Consider the following 19,064-nt stretch of genomic DNA (forward strand, 5'->3'; position numbering starts at 1 on the left):
GAATAATAGTCAAAAGTAATGTGATAAGATTATAATTAAAAACTACTTGATTCAAGTTGACTCATGACCCAGGTTTTATAGTTTCTCTTTGGCCTTTCTCCTGGAGAAATTTTAAATGTATATTAAATGAATGAATGGGGATTTTCTTTCCATTTTACAATTAAAGAAATGCACAAGAAAGAGAAAAGATGTACAGAAGAGAAAAAAATTTTAAAAAGGATAGAAAAGAGGAACCAGAAAATATTTTTTGAAAAAGAAGGAAATGAATAAAGGAGCAGTAACATGGAGGTTGGCATATGACCTAGGTGTTCTCATTTGAAAGGTTATCTCAGGGGTAAATAAATAAAAAAACTTTTAGATGTCATAGGATCATAGAATTTAGAATTTTAGATAAACTTATAATTTATTCAACCCCTTTATTTTCAGATGAAGAAACCGAGTCCTAGAGAAGTTAAATGATCTGATTAAGTTTCCACATGTGGTAAATAACAGGGCTAGTACTTGAAACCCACATACTTTGACTCCAAATTCAATTACCACTAGGCTAAACTGCTATCATTAATCCTTGAAGAACTATGAATAATAAGAGGTGATAGAAGAATGAGGAGATAAAAGTTGTTTCAAGTTTCAAAAGAAGAAGTGTTGGATTCAACCATCTTTAGCTTAGTAAATTTGACTCAGTCTTAAGTAATATCTAGAATGGCTATTTTAAAAATAATGTGTGAACATTTATAAAAGGAGGTAGTGATCATTGTGAGCCAACATGGATTTATAAAGAATGTGAGATTAATCTCATTTGGTTTTTTTGTTGTTGTTGTTCTGGTAGATGAGGGAAATATTGAAACTAGGTTCCTAGACTTCTGAAAACAGTAAAATTTTTTCATTATATCCTTGTGTGCAAAATGAAGATGTAGGGAATGTGTGGTAGATGGTATGCTAAGATAAGTGAGGGACTAGTGGATTAATTAGTTCCTGCAAATAATGATGCTTAATGAATCATTCTGAAATAGTTTCTGTAGTGTAATGCTGCAATGTGCTCTGTCTTTGATCCTATTCTCTTCTACACATGCATCAAAAATTTTGATGAACCAGTACAAGGTTATTTTCAAATGACCTGAAGATTTCAAGAATAATCAAAATATTGAATAACAAAAGTAGGATTCACAAAAGTTCCTGACAGACAGGAACAGTGGTCTGAAGCTAATGAAATGAAATAATCCCAAAAAATGTAAGGTCTTTCAACTGCAACTAAAATCAATTGTATTTGTAGGGCAAGATGTCACTAAAAAGACATTCACATGAAAAGTCCCTAGTTAGGGTTTTTGTTGGATTGTAAATTTGATTTATAATCAACTGTATGAAGTTGATTACATTCCAAACTAATCTAAAACAAAACAAAAAACAACTTAATAGAATCAGTTATTTGTTAATAGAATTACATTACTCAGATCATTCCCAATTATACTATATTCTAGTCAGACTGTAGAAGTATTAGGTTCCATGAACTTGCCATACATTACAGACACAACCACAAGTTGAAGTTCATACAAGTATTACCATAATGGTGAAAGGATTCATCCCCATTCTATATGATAATTGACTAAAGGAATTAAGAATATTTAACTAAAAGGAGAGAAGACAAGGCAGGGTGGTGGAGGAGAAGAACATTATCTTCAAAATCTTTGAAGGGTTTTCTTGTGAAAGAGAGGTAAAATTTGTAAATACTAATAATTAAAGTTTTGTAATTTAACCTGTCTGAATATGTCTACCTGTGATGTATAACTGATGATACTATCTCATATTGTTATGGACTTACAAGCTTAAAGTCACTTTCCTCCCAACCATTACGTAAAGTACATTATGTAAGTATTATTATAATGATTTTACAGATGAGGGAAGAAACATAGAGATGTCATTTGGTCAATATTCTATGTGCTGTTTCTATAACTAGAGATAAGAAAAAGGCAAAAAGCGGTCCCTTTTCTGATTGAATTCTCAGTCTAATGAGGAAGACAGCATGCAAGCATCTAAGTACAATTAAGAATTATACTTTGTAGTGGATAATTATAATAACTAAGAAAACAATCTGTGCTATATGATTTATTAACAAAACAGGAATAACAAAAGTATCAATGCATTCCCTAGTCAGTGTTTGGACTCTGAATACAGAGTGAGATAGGTTTTTAGGTATTAAAAACAATCCAATAAGACCAATTTTAAATCAGATAATTAGCCAAGATGCAAAAATAAGCAATTTAACTTTTAATTGGAGGAAAGATTAGGGTTTTTCCAAGTTGGGAGCAGGAGAGCAAAAAGGTACAATTCTCCGAAATCAGAAAAACAGGTGTCCCATTTCCCCTAAATGTCTATATTCAATTAGAGGAACATAGGAACAATAACTGATTGATCAGTACAAGGCCATTTTCAAAAAAGACATTTGAGTTGCTTGAGACATATTATTGTGAGAAAACTCTTTGCATCAGTTTTCTGATCTGTTTGGGTTTATGTTCAGCATAATCTGGGTCCTTGGTTAAGGGCCTCTAAGTAACAGGTAGAGGTGGTCCAGCTTCCCAGTCATGCAGGACAAGGTTCAAGTAAGTCAACAAAGTCTTCTTACAATTTCCACAATTGAATAAAGTTTTTTCACAAGACAGAAATTGGACTAGAGCCAAACATGAATAAAAAGGGAACTCCAGAATTGAGTCACAAAATGAATTAGTGTGATTCACTCAATTTTTTCATCGTGATAAGGGGAGACTGTAGTCTTAATAGGAAGGCACTAAGATCAAGTAGTGGAAAAAAAATTTTTTTAAGAATATGGAAACTTAGCTAAAATTTGAAGGAATCCAGGAGAGAGAGAGAGAGAGAGAGAGAGAGAGAGAGAGAGAGAGAGAGAGAGAGAATTTGTGTTCATGTGTATGTGAAAGAGAGACAGACAGAGATAGAGGCAAAGAGAGAGAAAGAGATAGAGAGGAAGAGGAAAAATGTTTTAAGCAAGGGGAACATGAGTAAAAATACTTGGAGCTAGGAAATAGAGTGTCACATGTAAGAAACAGGAAGGAAGGAAATGTTCCTAGATTGCAGATTATGTGGAGAGCTGTAAGATATAAAATGGATGATGATATAGAAAGGAAGCATATTATGAAGAATTCTGAAAGCCTGATAGAGGATTTTGTATTTGATTCTGAAGGTATTAGGGAGGTATTTGAGTTTATTGAATAAGAGGATGATATGGTGATATCTGCATTCAAGGAAAATCAGTTTTGAGAGTTGAGTGAAAGATGGACTGCAATGGGAAGAGGCTTGATAGCAAGAACAACCAACAGGTGAAGTAGTCTTCTCCAATATGATATAATTGATATCTAACTTGTGATGCCCGACTTTATTCTTTTTTAAAAATCATTTTATGTTTCCAACTATGGGGGTCTTTGGGAAGAGGCTGAATGATCTTATATTGAATATGGTATAGTGTGGATTCATATCTGGTTGGAAATCAGTGTCTGATGTCCCTTCCATCTATCCAATTTTGTGATTTTATTATTCTAGATTTAGATAATAGATGCTGTTGTGGTGTCCTAAGAGCATCCATCCAGTGATTCTGTGCTTCAGTGGATAAAGATTTTTCTAACTCTCACTGTCTCCTTCCCTCTACCTATATATATGTATATGCATATATAAATAATTTTAATACTTACTTACTTGTGTACATCCCTCTAATAGTAACTTCTTGAAGGGTATGTTTTCTAGATCCTAAGTGCTTAGCATGATAACTTTGTTTTTAATAAATGTTGAATTAATTGCAATATAAACAATGTTTACTCTCTGTGATTTCATTAAAGTTGTATATCTATTTGAATTCCCAAAAACGAATAACTAGATTTTTAAAAACAATGTAACTTACTGGTATCACCATAATTATATTTACTTCAAAAGTCTGGGATTCTTCATGTGGGCATAATGCCTCCTGGAATTCAAGTCCTCCAGGCCATGGCAGACTGAAGTTTCTGTGGCTGAATAATTGGAGATCTTCCTTGTGCCTCCGCAATCTTACCTAAATTGTTCCTTTAGTGACAGGATCCATTGTTGAGACCATACTTAAAGCACTAGAAGGAACTTTGCCAATAAAAACCCTCAATTAATTAGTGTCACTCTTACTGTGTCTCTTCTATTTTCATCTTATTGAAGCCAAATAGATTTTACCAATAAATTTTCATTCTTCCCCCTTTCACTACATTTTCTAAAATGCCTATTACATAGATATCAAATTTACTTTCATATTAAATGCCTTTTCCACAGTTTTTTCCATTTTCTGATCACAATAATTGATTTATAGCCTTTTTGGCCATGCTTTCCAGTACTAGTTATACTATTACTCCTCCCAAATCACTGGTAAAAGTAAAGTATTTGTAATGTTTTCTGCTATCCATTGTGACTTCTAAGCTTTTCCTCTCCCACTATCATTTAGTAACTTCTTCTTTGAGGTGCATTAAATTCATATCTACCACACAATCAAAATTCTAGGAGTTAATGTCTAACATCTCTTTTGTTCTTCAAGGAAAGATGTTTTCTTCAGCGATTTACCCTGAGTCTTTATCTCCTTCCCAATTATACCCTTATCCTAAGAGACTTCAATATACATAGTCCCTTAAACATTTTAACCTTATTATTCCTCATCTTAGTCCTTTCATATAGCCTACTGCTCCACCATCCCTCAACTATACACAAAGATAGTCATACTATTATCTCACCATCACCAACAAATGCATCATTTCTATATTAATGAATCTAAAATTCCCTTTTGTGATTATAATCTGTCATCATTCCCTTTCTCCTTCTGACTTGCATTTTCAAATTTTATGGTTCCTTACTTTGATCTCCAGTTCTATGACCCCTCAATTTTTTCTAGGTCATCAACCCTATAATGAGTACGCCCTTCTCACTTCACCAATTAGGAACCTTAGGTTCCAGTTCAACTCTAAACTATCCTCTTCTCCTATGTCACTTGACTCCTTTATTCTCTGGAACATATGGTTCTTCTGAGCCTTACCACTGGATTTCTCTCATCAACCACTATTTTTCCTTTGATTCATACATTGCTAAACAAAGCTGGAGAAAATCATGAAACCATACCAATTGGATCTACCATATATTTGGAAAAGCAATTCTTTTGTGCATCTTTAATTATCTCACTATTTCCTTTCTAAACTTTTTCACATCCTAAAATTTATTACAGCTTCACTTCTCCATTCCTTCTACTAAAAAACTTGCCTCATATTTCACTGAAATAATTAAGGCCATTAATAGAGCTCCTTCTTTCCCATAGTCACAACTTTCTGTAACTATACCCCCTTTAACTGTTGTCTCACATGAAGAGGAGACTATTCTTCTTGCTAAGGCTAATTACTTGACATGCACAAGTGACCTCATCCTATCCTATAGTCTCCAGCAAATTATTCACTTTATTCTCTTTACCTTCTCATTTATATTCAGTCTCTCCCAGGCTGCTTCCCTACTGTATGAGAAAAAAAAATCTATAATTGCACATGTTAAACATATATTGAACCACCTGCCATCTAGGGGAGAGGGTAAGGGGAAAAGGAGAGTAAAAATCAGAACACAAGGTTTTGTAAGGGTGAATGCTGAAAATTATCCATGTGTATATTATGAAAATCAAAAGCTTTAATTAAGAAAAGAACAAATCTAAATCTGCCTTTATCCTCAAAACTATTCATTTGATCTGTCCATCTCAACTAGCCATACTTCCCTTTCTCTCCATGTGTATAGGTATATATGTTGTGTGTTTAAGTTTATGTGTGTTTATATGTATCTGTGGCTAAACTCCTGAAAAAGGCATCCATAGTTGAGAACTCTATTTTCTTTTCTCTCTTTTTAATTCTCTATAGTCTACATTTGACCTAATTTTTCATCAAAAACTAACCCTAAATTTACCAAGATCTTTTCATTGTCAAATATAATATTTTTTCTTAATCCCCATGTCTTTTGTACACTTTGTAGCCTTAAATATTGTTGCTCACTCTTTGATACTCTCTTCTCTCTAAATTTCTATGAAGTTATACTATCCTATTTCTTCTACTTTCATTACCACAGCTTTTCTCTCTTACTGGATCTTAATTCAGGTCAGGCCCTTTAATGGTGGGTGTGACCCAAGATTCTCTTCTTCTATGCTATTTAGCTTGATGGTCTCATCAGATGTCATGGATTTAATGATCTGGATGCTGATGGTTCTTGCCCCAAACTTCTTGTAACCTCCAGAGTTACATCCCGAACTGCTTATTAGACATACATCTTAGAGAAATATTAAACTCATTATGCTTAGCATTAAATCCTCTTCTCTTTCTCATTTCCCTTCTGTTGTTGAGGATAAAGCCAATCTCTTAGATGTCTAGCTTTTAACCTAATTTCGTTCTTAATTCCCCATACTTTCTTACCCTCTCGTCTCTCCCCCCCACCTCACTCTCACTGTAATATCCAATAACTTACCAAGTCCTATTGTTTTTTTCCTTTATTACATCTTTCATATAAGCCTCCTTCTCTCTTCCTAAACTGCCATTACTCTGGTCAAGGCCTTCATCATAACATGTCTGAAATATTGCAATAGGCTGTTAATTGATCTTTTTGACTCAAGTCTCTTCTATCCAGCCATCCTTCACCAAAATGATGAACTTTTTCCCTTAGAAATTCAGGTCTGAGATGTCAACTCCCAATCTCATTCAGTAAACTTGAGTGCCTCCCTGACACCTCCATGTTCAAATATAAAATCATTTAAAACCTTTTATAACTTCTTGTTTTTCTACTTTTTCAGTCTTTTTATACCATACCCTTTCATAAGCATTAATCAGTCTTACTTATACTGGCTTCCTTGCTGTTCCTTACAGAAGACACTATCCTCTAACTCTGTATTTTCACTGGTTGTTCTCTCTTGGAGTGTTTTTCTTCCTCATTTCTAACTCCTGGCTTTCCTGTCTTCCTCCAAATCCCAGCTAATATTTCTTCTTCTACAAAAACCTTTCTCAATTTTCCTTAATGTTATTCTTCCCTCTGAGATTATTGCCAATTTACTTTATATACTTTCTATATTTATAATTATTTTCAAGTACTTCCATAACAGCAGATAAGTTTTTCTTTGCATTCATAACTCTCAAAGTACAGAATCTATCATATAATACCACTTAATATATATAATTATATATATGTATATATATACTAATAAATAATAAATATATATATTTATTTACATAAATATATATATAAATAGTATAAATAAATTGTTGATTTCCTAACTGTTTGACTTCAAACATATAAGGAATTGGAGAGATATTGGAAGTATATTTTTATACTTAGTAAACATTTTTCAAGTAACATCAATAGCACTTACATATAAGTAGTGCAATGGTTTCCAGGGAAGTCATTCTGATATGGTTACTTCTAACACCAATGAAGAATACAGCCTCCCTTTGTCCTTACAATGAAATTGTTTTTCACATTTTCTTACATAGTCTCTATGTAGGATATATCCATGTTCTAGAAATTCTCTACTCTGGCCACATTATAAATTATACTCATAGTAGGTGTTTTCTCCCACCGCCCCCCCCCACAAACACACACTGCAATGTATCATGTGTTGTATTCTTTCTATTAAAACATAAGTTTTTTGAGGAGAGAGATTAGCTTTATTTTTATTTATATTTATATTCCCATAATTTACCACAGAGCTTGGCACATAATAAGCAAAAATGATTATCGATTTGACTTCTTTTTTTCTTCTAGAATTTCAGGGTACTTTTTTTTAACCAAATGAGAAGATTAAATCTAAGATAATACTATCAGTAAATGGCTGAGTTTTGGGTTAAACATACATCATAACTCTCCATGTCTTCTTCCTGTTGCATATGCCATAGTTTCATAGTATCATGACAGGAAATTTATAAGACTATGTCCACTTTCTCAACCACAAAATTGATGGGATGATCCCTACAACTTGGGATGTTTGGGTTTTCTGGAGTATTATTTTAGATAGTTTATTTATTTAGATAGTTTGTGTTTAGTGGTTTATTTCATTCTAGGCACTAAATTGGTAATTTTCAAAGATATTAGACCCATGGATCCTTACATATTAGCTATGTGAATAAATTAATAAATTGTTCCATGGAGGTGGAAAAATGACAATAGATCATTTATTTTATTTTAAAATAAACCCCTTTATTAGATAAATTATCCTGAATATTACTTATTAATTGAGTATAATTGTATGTACATGAGAGAAATAATACATAATGCAAGATTCAAAGGAATAAAAGCACAAGTACATTCTAGTACTTAGTTTTATTAATATCCATATGTAATATTTATTCACTAAATGGAATTGCTTAAATTATTGCTTGATTTAGCCTTTGTTTTACTTTAGATAATTATCTGAACTCTCCTGACCAAGGTATCCTGAACTTTATCATATTATTAGAAGTTATCTGGAAGATGGTGGAGAAAAGGCAGCAACTCCCCTGAGCTCTTTCCCAAATTACTCCAAATATATTTACTTTAAAAAATATATTTTTTAAAATATATATTCACCATTTTATTTTTCTTCTCTCCTTTCCTCCATCTCCACTACAATTCACTAAAAAGGCAAACAATTTCACATAGGTTATACATGTGTAGTCATGTAAAACTTGTCCATATTAGTCATTCTGTGACAGAAAATATAGACAAAAAAAAAAAAAACTCAAGAAAAAAAGTAAAGAAAAAAGAAAATTGTGCTTCAATCTGTTTTCAGACACCAGGAATTCTTTTTCTGGACATGGATAGCATTTTCTATCATAAGTTCTTCAGAGTGATCTAGCATCATTGTATTCCTGAGAAATCAAGAAACAATAAAACAAAGCCAAAAAAAAAAAAAGAAGAAGAAGACAATGTGAAATATTTCATTGGAAAAATGACCAATCTGGAAAATGGATACATGAGAGAAAATTAAATGATTATTGGACTACAAGAAAACCATGATAAAAAAAAAAGAATCTGGACATCATCTTTAAAGAAATTTTCAAAGAAAACTGCCCTGATATTTTAGAATCAGAGAGCAGAATCCACCAATCACTTTCTGAAAGAGATCCCCAAATAAAAACTTTCAGTAATATTATAGCCAAATTCCAGAGTTCTCATATTAAGGAGAAAATATTGCAAGTAGCCAAAAGATGACAATTCAAATATCATAGAGCTACAGTCAGGATAACACAAAATTTAGAAGCTTCTTATTAAAGGACCAAAGGGCTTAAAGTATGATGTTCTGGAGGACAAAATAGGTAAGATTACAACCAACAATCACCTATCCAATGAAACTGAGTGTAATTCTTTAGGAGGAAAAACTCACAACAAATGAAATAGAGGACTTTAAAACATATTTGATGAAAAGACCAATCTGAATAGAAATTTTGACTTTAAAAAAGGAGAATTTGACTTTTAAATATAAAACTCAAGAGAATCATAAAAAGTTAAATAGAAGAGGGAAATTATAAGGGATTTAATAAGAGTAAACCTTTGATATTCCTACATGGCAAGATAACACGTATAACTCAAAAACATTCTTAATATTAGGACAACTAGAAGGAGTATATATAGAAAGAGATCACAGATGTTATTTGAAAATGATATATAAAAAATAAAATTAAATGGTGAGAGAAAAATGTAGTGGGAGAAAGAGAGGTAGAATGGGATAAATTAGCTCATATAAAGAGGAGGGAGGGGGGAAGTAAATAAACCTTAATCTCATCAAAACTGGCTCAAAGAAGGAATAATATACATACTTGGTTGGATATAAAAATATTTCTTACCCTACAGAAAAGGAGGAGAGAAAGGGGACAAAGGCGTGATGGAGATAAAAGGGAGGTCATAATATGGGAGAGGTTAGTCAGGGAAAAAAATTCATTTTTGAGGAGGGATGGGATGAAAAAACAAAAAGAATAGAATAAAAGATTAGTAATGGAGGGAAATATAGTTTGCAATAATAATTGTGAAAAATTGAAGCAACTCTCTGTTAAAGGCCTAATTTCTCTAACATATAAAGAGTTGAATCAAATTTAGAACAATTTGTCTTATTCCCCAGTTGATAAATGATCAAAAATATCAAAAGTTTTTAAGTATATAAGCTATATACAGCCATATTTTTTATTTTTGTAAAGTTTTTTATTTTTTATTTTTATTTTCAAAATATATGCACAGATAATTTTTCAACACTGACTCTTGCATAGCTTTGTGTTTCAGATTTTCCCTTCTTTCCCCCCACCCTCTCCCCTAGATGGCAAGCAATCCAATATATGTTATACATATTAAAATCTATGTTAAATCCAATATGTGTAAATATATTTATACAATTCTCTTGTTGCACAAGAAAAATCAGATCAAAAAGGAAAGAAAATGAGTAATAAAATAAAATGCAAGCAAACAAAATTAAAAAGAGAGAGAAAATTATGTTGTGATTCAATTCAGTTCCCACAGTCCTCTCTCTGGGTGTAGATGGCTCTTTTCATCATAAGATCATTGGAACTAGCATCAATCAACTCATTGTTGGAAAGAGTCTCATTCATCAGAATTGATCATCATATAATACTGATGTTGCCATGTACAATGATCTCCTGGTTCTGCTCATTTCACTTAACATTAGTTCGTGTAAGTTTCTCCATACCTCTCTAAAATCATCCTCCTGATCATTTCTAACTTTCCATGAAATTCATATGCCATAACTTATTCAGCCATTCTCCAACTGATGGGCATCCACTCAGTTTCCAATTTCTTGACACTACAAAAAAGGCTGCCACAAACATTTTTGCATCTGTGGTCCCCTTTCCATCCTTTAAGATTTTGAGGGATATAAGCCCAGTAGAAACACTGCTGAATCAAAAGATATGCACAGTTTGATAACTTTTTGAACATAGCTCCAAATTGCTCTCTAGAATGACTGGATCTGTTCACAGTTCCACCAACAATTTATTAGTGTCACAGTTTTCCCGTATCCCTTCCAATATTTGTCATTATCTTTTCCTGTCATCTTAGCCAATCTGAGAGGTTTGTAGTGGAGTCTCAGAGTTGTCTTAATTTGCATTTCTCTGACCAATAGTGATTTAGAGAATCCTTTTGTGATTAGAAATGGTTTTAATTTCTTCATCTGAAAATTGTCTATTCATATCCTATGACCATTTATCATTTGGAGAATCGCTTGAATTCCTATGAATTTGAGTTAAATCTTAATATATTTTAGAAATAAGGTCTTTATAAGAACCCCTAAATATAAAAATGTTTTCCCAATTTATTGCTTTCCTTCTGATCTTGTCTGCATTAGTTTTGTTTGTACAAAAACTTTTTAACTTAATATAATCAAAATTAACTATTTGGTGCCCAATCATGAGTTCCACTTCTTCTTTGGATATAAATTCCTTCCTTCTCCACAAATCTGAGAGGTAAATAGTCCTATGTTCTTCTAATTTGCTTATATTATCACTCTTTATGTCTAAATCATGAACCCATTTCGATCTTATCTTGGTATGTGGTGTTAGGTGTGGGTCAATTCCTAGTTTCTTCCATACTAGTTTCCAATTTTCCCAGCAGTTTTTGTCAAATAGTGAGTTCTTATCCCCAAAGCTAGGGTCTTTGGGTTTGTCAAACACTAGATTACTCTAGTGATTGGTTATTTTGTCCTGTGATCCTAACCTATTCCACTGATTGATTCCTCTATATTTTAGCCAATACCAAATAGTTTTGGTGACCACTGGTTTATAATATAGTTTTGGATCTGGCACAGCTAGGCCACCTTCATTGGCATTTTCTTTTTATTCATTCCCTTGGAATTCTTGACCTTTTGTTCTTCCAGATACTATTATGTCTAGGTCTATAAAATAATTTCTTGGGAGACTGATTGATATGGAACTAAATAAGTAGATTAACTTAGGTAGTATTGTCATTTTTATTATATTCACTCAGCATACCCATGAGCACTTGATATTTTTCCCAATTGATTAGATCCGACTTTATTTGTGTGGAAAGTGTTTTGTAGTTGTATTCATATAGTTCCTTATAAAGTATGGGATAGCTCCCTGGAGGGTCTCAGGATTAGCCAGAGTCAGGATAAATCAAAATCCTTGGTCTTTAGGGGTAGAAGTGAAGGAGGCAGGCAAGCTGCGCCCTCCAATCCTTGCCTTTGATTATCTCACCACCAAACATTCAGCAAGCACCAATGGTGAGGAGAGCCATCATCCAAATATTTGCTAATAGAAATTATCTCACATCGAATAGGTAGCCTTAAGTGCTCTCTTGTCTGATTCAGAGTTTCAGCCCTCTACAATTTCTGACTTTCCCTTGGCAGATAGATTCCCAAATATTTTATACTATTGACAATTATTATGAATGGAATTTCTTTTTTATATCTCTTGCTGCTGGATTTTACTGGTAATATATAAAAATGCTGATGATTTATGTGGATTTATTTTGTAAAACCCTACAACTTTGCTAAATCTGCTAAAAATCTAATAAATTTTTAGTTGATTCTTTAGAGTCATCATCTTCTGCAAAGAGTGATGACTTGGTTTCCTCATTACCTATTATCATTCCTTTGATCTCTTTCTTCTCTCATTGCCAAAGCTAACATTTCTAATACAATATAAATTGTAATGGTGATAGCGGGCAACCTTGTTTTCTTATTGGGCATGGTTCTAGTTTGCCCCCATTACATATGATGCTTGATGTTGGCTTTAAATAGATTCTACTGATCATTTTAAGGGAATGTCCATTTATTCCTATACTCTCTAGCATTTTTAATAGGAAGGGTGTTGGATTTTATCAAATGCTTTTTTTTGCATCTATTGAGATAATCATATGATTTTGGTTAGTTTGGTTATTGATATAGTTGATTATGCTGATAGTTTTCCTAATATTGAACCAGCCCTGCATTCCTAGTGTGAATCCTATTTGGTCATAGTGTATTATCCTGGGGACAACTTCCTGTAATCTCATTGCTACTATTTTATTTAAGATTTTTGCATCAATATTCATTAGGGAAATTGGTCTATTATTTTGTTTCTGTTTTCACCCTATCTGGTTTAGCTATCAGCATCATCTTTGTCATCAAAGGAATTTGGTATGACTCCTTTTTCTATTTTTTTCAAATAGTTTATATAATAATGAAATTAATACTTCTATAATGTTAGAATTCACATGGTCCTGGAGATTTTTTTTTCTTAGGGAATTCATTAATAGCTTATTCTATTTCTTTTCCTAAAATGGGACTATTTAAATAATTTATTTCCTCTTCTATTAACCTGGGCAATCTATGATTTTGTAGATATTCCTCAATTTCACTTAGATCATCAAATTTATTGGCAGATAGTTGGGTAAAATAATTCCAATTATTGCTCTAATTTCCTCTTCCTTTTCATTTTTGAGGCTAACAATTTGGTTTTCTTCTTTCCTTTTTCTAATCAAATTAAGTAAAAGCATATCTATTTTGTTGACTTTTTCATAAAACCAACTCAGTTTTATTTATTAATTCAATAGTGTTGGAATCTTTATAAACTGCTAACTCATTAGAGTTGATAGAGACAATAATTATCTAATTTAGCATGGTTCAGTATTATTGATCTGATCTATAAGGAGATGTTATGGGCCAGAAGAAACAAGGTACTAAGTGGAACTGACTCATTGGAGTTCACACGCTTGGGAAATTTCAGGGTTTAGTATGAGATATCCAAATTCACACCTCCCTTGAAGGTCTTAGAGCCAGAGAGCAATCTGAGAGGAAACCCATAATCCCACTCTCTTGCATCTCACAATCCCTCTCTGAAAGAAGCAGCATAAATAGAGCTTCAGTGAGCCCAGTCAGGTGAGTTCAGCTGAAGATTGAGAAGGGAGCATCAGTTCAATTGAGGAGAAGCACTCTCTTGGAGGCGCAACCAGATTCATCTTCATCTCACACCATTGTGGTGGCTGGGCTCTTGCACTCCCCCCCCCCCCCCCCCACTGAGACCAAGCTGGTCTGAAAGGCTCTCCAGAAAGCTAACCGAGCCCCAAGTAAAGGAGACAAGAGATCCATTCCATCTTTGTGCTGGCTGGAGGCAGAAGAAAGCAGAGGCAAAGGACAAGATGCAAGAGCTCTTAGAACCAAGGAGAGAGAGAGGCCTCTAACAAAACTAAATGGGCTTTTTTAGAAGGAGAAAATAAACGTTTGCATTTTTACCAGCTGGCTGCATTTTGGGTGATTATTACTTTTAACTGAAAACCAAGGCAGCCTCCAGAAAACCTCCCTGAGAAACCTGCTCTCTCCCAGAGAGAACTATTATTATAAAGAAGAAAAACACCACACAATAGTTTTCTTTATTTTCAATTTTATTAACTTCCACTTTTATTTCAGAATTTCAAATTTGGCATTGAATTGAGGGTTTTTAATTTGTTCTTTTTCTAGCTTTTTTGATTGTAAACCCAATTCATTGATCTTCTCTTTCTTTATTTTATGCAAGTCACCCATTCACTCTTTAGGATTAGATTATTTGATTTCCAATTAATTTTTGGTCTATTCTCTCCTGGCTTTTTATTGCATGTGATTTTTATTATATCACAATCTGAAAAAATGCACTTGCTATTTCTGTCTTTCTGTATTTGACTTTGAGGTTTTTATGCCCTAATACATGGTCAATTTTTGTATAAGTTCTGCTCCTTTCTGTCTTCATTCAATTTTATCCAAAGATCTATCTTTGGAGTTACCTCTTTAACTTCTTTCTTATTTATTTTGTGGTTCAATATATCTAGTTCTGAGAGAGCAAGCTTAGATACCCCACTAGTATAATTTTGCTGTCTATCTCTTTTTGCATCTCTCTTAAGTTCTTCTCTAGGAATCTGGATGCTATACTACTTGGTGCATATATGTTTAGTATTGATAGTGCTTCATTGTCCTTGGTACCCTTTAGTAAGATATAGCTTTCCATTTCACAAAGTCTGTTTTTCAATGAAGTGGTATCTATTTGTAAGGAGTTATATGCTTCTCCCCTCCCCCCCACTATTTTATCAAATCTATTTTTGTAGAGCATTATATGCTTTCCCCATTCCTTCTTGCAAAGATCTCATTTCCTTTCCCCATTTTTCTTCTAACTTTTTTTTGATCCTTTATGAACTCTTCCAAGAAAGTCTTATGAAATGGGGACCAGCTCATATCTCCCTTGGGAGCTTCATCTGGTGTTGATTTTCCTTTAGGAAGCTTAGGATTTGAGGTCTATTTTTCTCTCTCTCCATAAAAGCTGTCTACGATGAAGGTTCTTTTTAGTTTTTTACTCATTTTTTAAAGGATTGAGGTCTGCTCTTAATGCAAAGGAGCAATAACTGCTTTAGTTTGCCCAGGGGCTATTCTGATGATTGACTTCTGATGCTGAGTAATCAAGATAGATCCCCCTTTTTTCCAGGGCTCAGTGGGTTACAATTTGCCTTTTGCAGCAAATCTGCTAGATCACTCACTTGCAACCAGAACAGAGTAGCCTAAGAGGTTCACAAAAGATTCCCAGATGTGTAGAAGCTGCAATGCTCTGATTCCTCACCCCAGCTCCTTGCCCTGGTCTTCCTGTGCTGAGTTCTGGGCTCAGCATACTATCCCCCTGATTGTTTAAAACAGAGCTTTTTTGAAGTTCTTCTAAGGTATCTTCTTCTGAAAATGTGTTGTATTCCAAATATTTGTGGATTTTGTGGCTCCAAAACCAGTTTAGAGACTTAATCTACTGTTGGTTTAAGAGAATGTCAGAGGAGGTCATAGAAAGCCGTGTCTATTGTCCGCCATCTTGGCTCCACCTTACAGCCATATTTTTTAAAATGCTCTAACTATTGTTTGGAGAAATGCAAATTAAAACAATTATGATACTTATTAGCTTGGCTACTGGGAGGAAAATGGCATATTCTAGAGTATGTGGGGAAAATGAGGCATTAAGTGCATTGTTGATGGATTTATTAACTGATTCAACTATTCTGTAAAGCAATTTGGAGCTATAAAGTACTATAAAATCATGCATATCCTTTGATTTAGCAACACCCTACTAGGTCTGTATCCATAAGAAATAAAAAAAAAGGGGAAAGAACCTATGTGTAAAAAATATTTATAGTAATTCTTTTCTGATAGCAAAGAACTGAAAACCACACATTAGTTGAAAAATGGATGAAAAAATTATGGTTTGTGATTATAATGGAATACTATTATGCTATAAGAAATTATGAGCAAGATGGTCTCAGAAAAACCTGAAAATACTTACATGAATTGATATAAAGTAAAATGTACTGAGTACAATTTACTAATGATATTGTAAATGACTAGCTGTGCATGACCTAACTATTCTCAGGAAAACAATGATCCAAGATAATTCTGAAAAATTTACAATGACAAAAGCTATCCATCCCCAAAGAAAGAACTGATGATGTCTGAATACAGATTAAAGAACACTTCCTTCACTTTATTTTTGAAGATTTTTGATCTATAATTTCTTTCACACTATGACTAATATAGAAATATACTACATTACACATTATATTATATTACATTATATATGTATATACACATTATATTATATCACATTTGTAATCAAATCGCTTACTTTCTTAATGATTTGGGGTAGAGATGGAGGAAGAGAGAGGACTCAGAATTCAAAGTTTTCAAATGAATGTTAATTGTATTTATAGGTAACTGGGGAAAAGAAATACTATAAACATAAGTAAGTCTGTTGTTTATGTACTGCTTTCAGATGTCAACTCTTCTTAGCTCAGCATTCTTTTGGCGGGGGGTGGGGAGGATTTTGAAAAAATATTGGCATTGAAATACCTTAATTATTCTTTTAATCAATATAAAAATATTTTTGCCTAGCATGCATTCAAGAATTCGCACACAAAATCCTATAATTAATTTTTTTTTTTGCTTTTTATTTGATCCTTCAGACTTTTTGATTATTCTCTTTTTCATAAATTAAAAAGTGAGGAGAAAAGAAAACATATAAACAGCTTTACTTCTTATATTTTTAAAATTCAATGCATTTTAATAACTTATTAAGAACTTCATTTTTGAAAAACTCTATACTAAACATTCATGGTACAAAAAAATATAATCTCTACTCTTAAGGTACTTCCCTTCTTTATTCTCTATTCTGACTTTGAAACTTTTCTATGAATAGATTTCCCTGGTAATCATGCTTCTTACTCTACAGCCTCCTTTGCATAGCTAAATGATATTAGCATAAAATAATAAATATTAGTTTTAACATACAAATATTTATGTCTTCTGTAAAAAGTAAAATACACCCCTCCATTTTCCTCTAAATATTTAAAAGTACATCTATGCAGCATGAGATTATTTAGAATAGAATATTTAAGGAGTGTATCTTAGAATATCAGAATTCTTAATAGATAGGTTCAAATTGCAATTTCTCTTCCATGTTTCTATTGGGGTCAGGGAGGCCTAGAGGAAATAACATTGATAAATCTTTTTTTTTTCTTTTTTTTTAGCTCTTCAGTGAAGGTTCTATGGACCATGGAAATAGCAGCACCATAGTGAGTGGATTTTTCTTCCAGGGACTAGTGAAGTCTTTGGAACTACAGGCCCTATTATTTGTCGTTTTCTTTATTGTATATATCGCTGCCGTTTTGGGCAATCTCTTTGTAGTTTTAACTATCTGGACTAGTCCTCGTCTCCACACACCCATGTACTCCCTCCTTGGCCACTTGTCTTTTGTTGATATTTGCTATTCCTTAATAGCCACTCCAAGGATGCTGAGGGATCTGCTGGTGGAGAATAAGCAAATTTCATTTTCAGGTTGTTTTACCCAGCTCTTCTTCATTCATTTCCTAGGTGGCACTGAGATTCTTAATCTGGTAGTCATGGCATTTGATCGCTATGTTGCCATCTGCAGACCATTACATTATGCTGCCATAATGAATCCAATGACCACAAACCGTTTATTATTGGCCTCTTGGCTAGGAGGATTGATACATTCATCCCTTCAACTTGCCCTCTTGCTTCCCCTTCCCTTCTGTGGTCCCAATCTGCTGGATAACTTCTACTGTGATATCATTCAGGTTTTGGAGCTGGCCTGCACAGACACATATGGTGTGGAACTTCTGCTGGTTGGCAACAGTGGGCTGGTCACCTTGATAGTCTTTCTGGCTTTGCTCACCTCCTACTCTGTTATCCTTCTTACTCTAAGAACCCATTCAGCCCATGCCCGTGCTAAGGCTTTATCTACTTGTGGTGCCCACATAACAGTGGTACTAATGACCTTCATTCCTGCACTCTGGGTCTATGCTTGGCCTTTTCGGGATCAATCCCAAGACAAGGGTATCTCAGTGCTACACATTGTGCTATTGCCTATGCTCAACCCCTTAGTATATACTCTGAGGAACAAGGAAATGCATGAAGTCATGAAAGGTGGTTGCATGAAGGCTGTCATTTGGTTAAGAAGATAATAAAACCGACCAATGTCAACAATAGAATCCAAGTTAGATATAATACATCTTCCTTGGATCTTCTTCTTTTGGCTAGAACCCCAAATGGATTTTTCTTCTCTCCATTACCCATCACTACATTGTAGCTTATATTGATAGAATTGAAAGGAAATTAGTCACAGTGAAAATGTTTTATTGTTTTACTAATGGGACAGACTAGAGAGGATGAAGCCACGATGGTAGAGTGTCAAGAATTTGATCGAAAACTCTCCCAAATTGACTTCTAAAAAAACTACAAAATAGTATCATATGAGATTTCAAGCTGTATCAGAAAATGATAATCATCAAAACAATCTGGCACTGGCTAAGAAAAAGTGTGGCAGATGAGTGGAACAAATTAGGAACATAGGACAGAATAATAAATTACTATAGTAGTCTATTGTTTGATATACACAAAGACCCAAGCTTTGGGGGCAAGAAATCACTATTTTCGGGGAAAACCGGGAAGCAGGTTGCAGAAACTATGTATCAATCAACATTCATACCATAAACCAAGATAAGGTTAAAGTGATTACATGATTTAGACATAAAAGGTAATACCA

General features: G+C 33.4%; 2 protein-coding genes across 2 annotated transcripts in view; both read left to right on the forward strand.

The window, feature by feature from the left end:
• LOC127557268 (olfactory receptor 958-like) overlaps positions 1-17,537 on the forward strand; it is a 35,994-nt gene extending 18,457 nt beyond the window's left edge. The window contains exon 3 of the mRNA XM_051990651.1: positions 17,527-17,537. Coding sequence (XP_051846611.1) covers positions 17,527-17,537 — 11 coding nt within the window. The remainder of the gene's footprint in view (positions 1-17,526) is intronic.
• Positions 17,479-18,483, forward strand: LOC127557989 (olfactory receptor 4D5-like). The gene has a single exon (XM_051991238.1). The coding sequence runs from the start codon at positions 17,545-17,547 to the stop codon at positions 18,481-18,483; it is 939 nt and encodes a 312-aa protein (XP_051847198.1). The 5' UTR covers positions 17,479-17,544.
• The last annotated feature ends 581 nt before the right edge of the window (positions 18,484-19,064 follow it).

This window comes from Antechinus flavipes, chromosome 3 (assembly GCF_016432865.1).
Source record: "Antechinus flavipes isolate AdamAnt ecotype Samford, QLD, Australia chromosome 3, AdamAnt_v2, whole genome shotgun sequence".
NCBI lineage: Eukaryota > Metazoa > Chordata > Mammalia > Dasyuromorphia > Dasyuridae > Antechinus > Antechinus flavipes.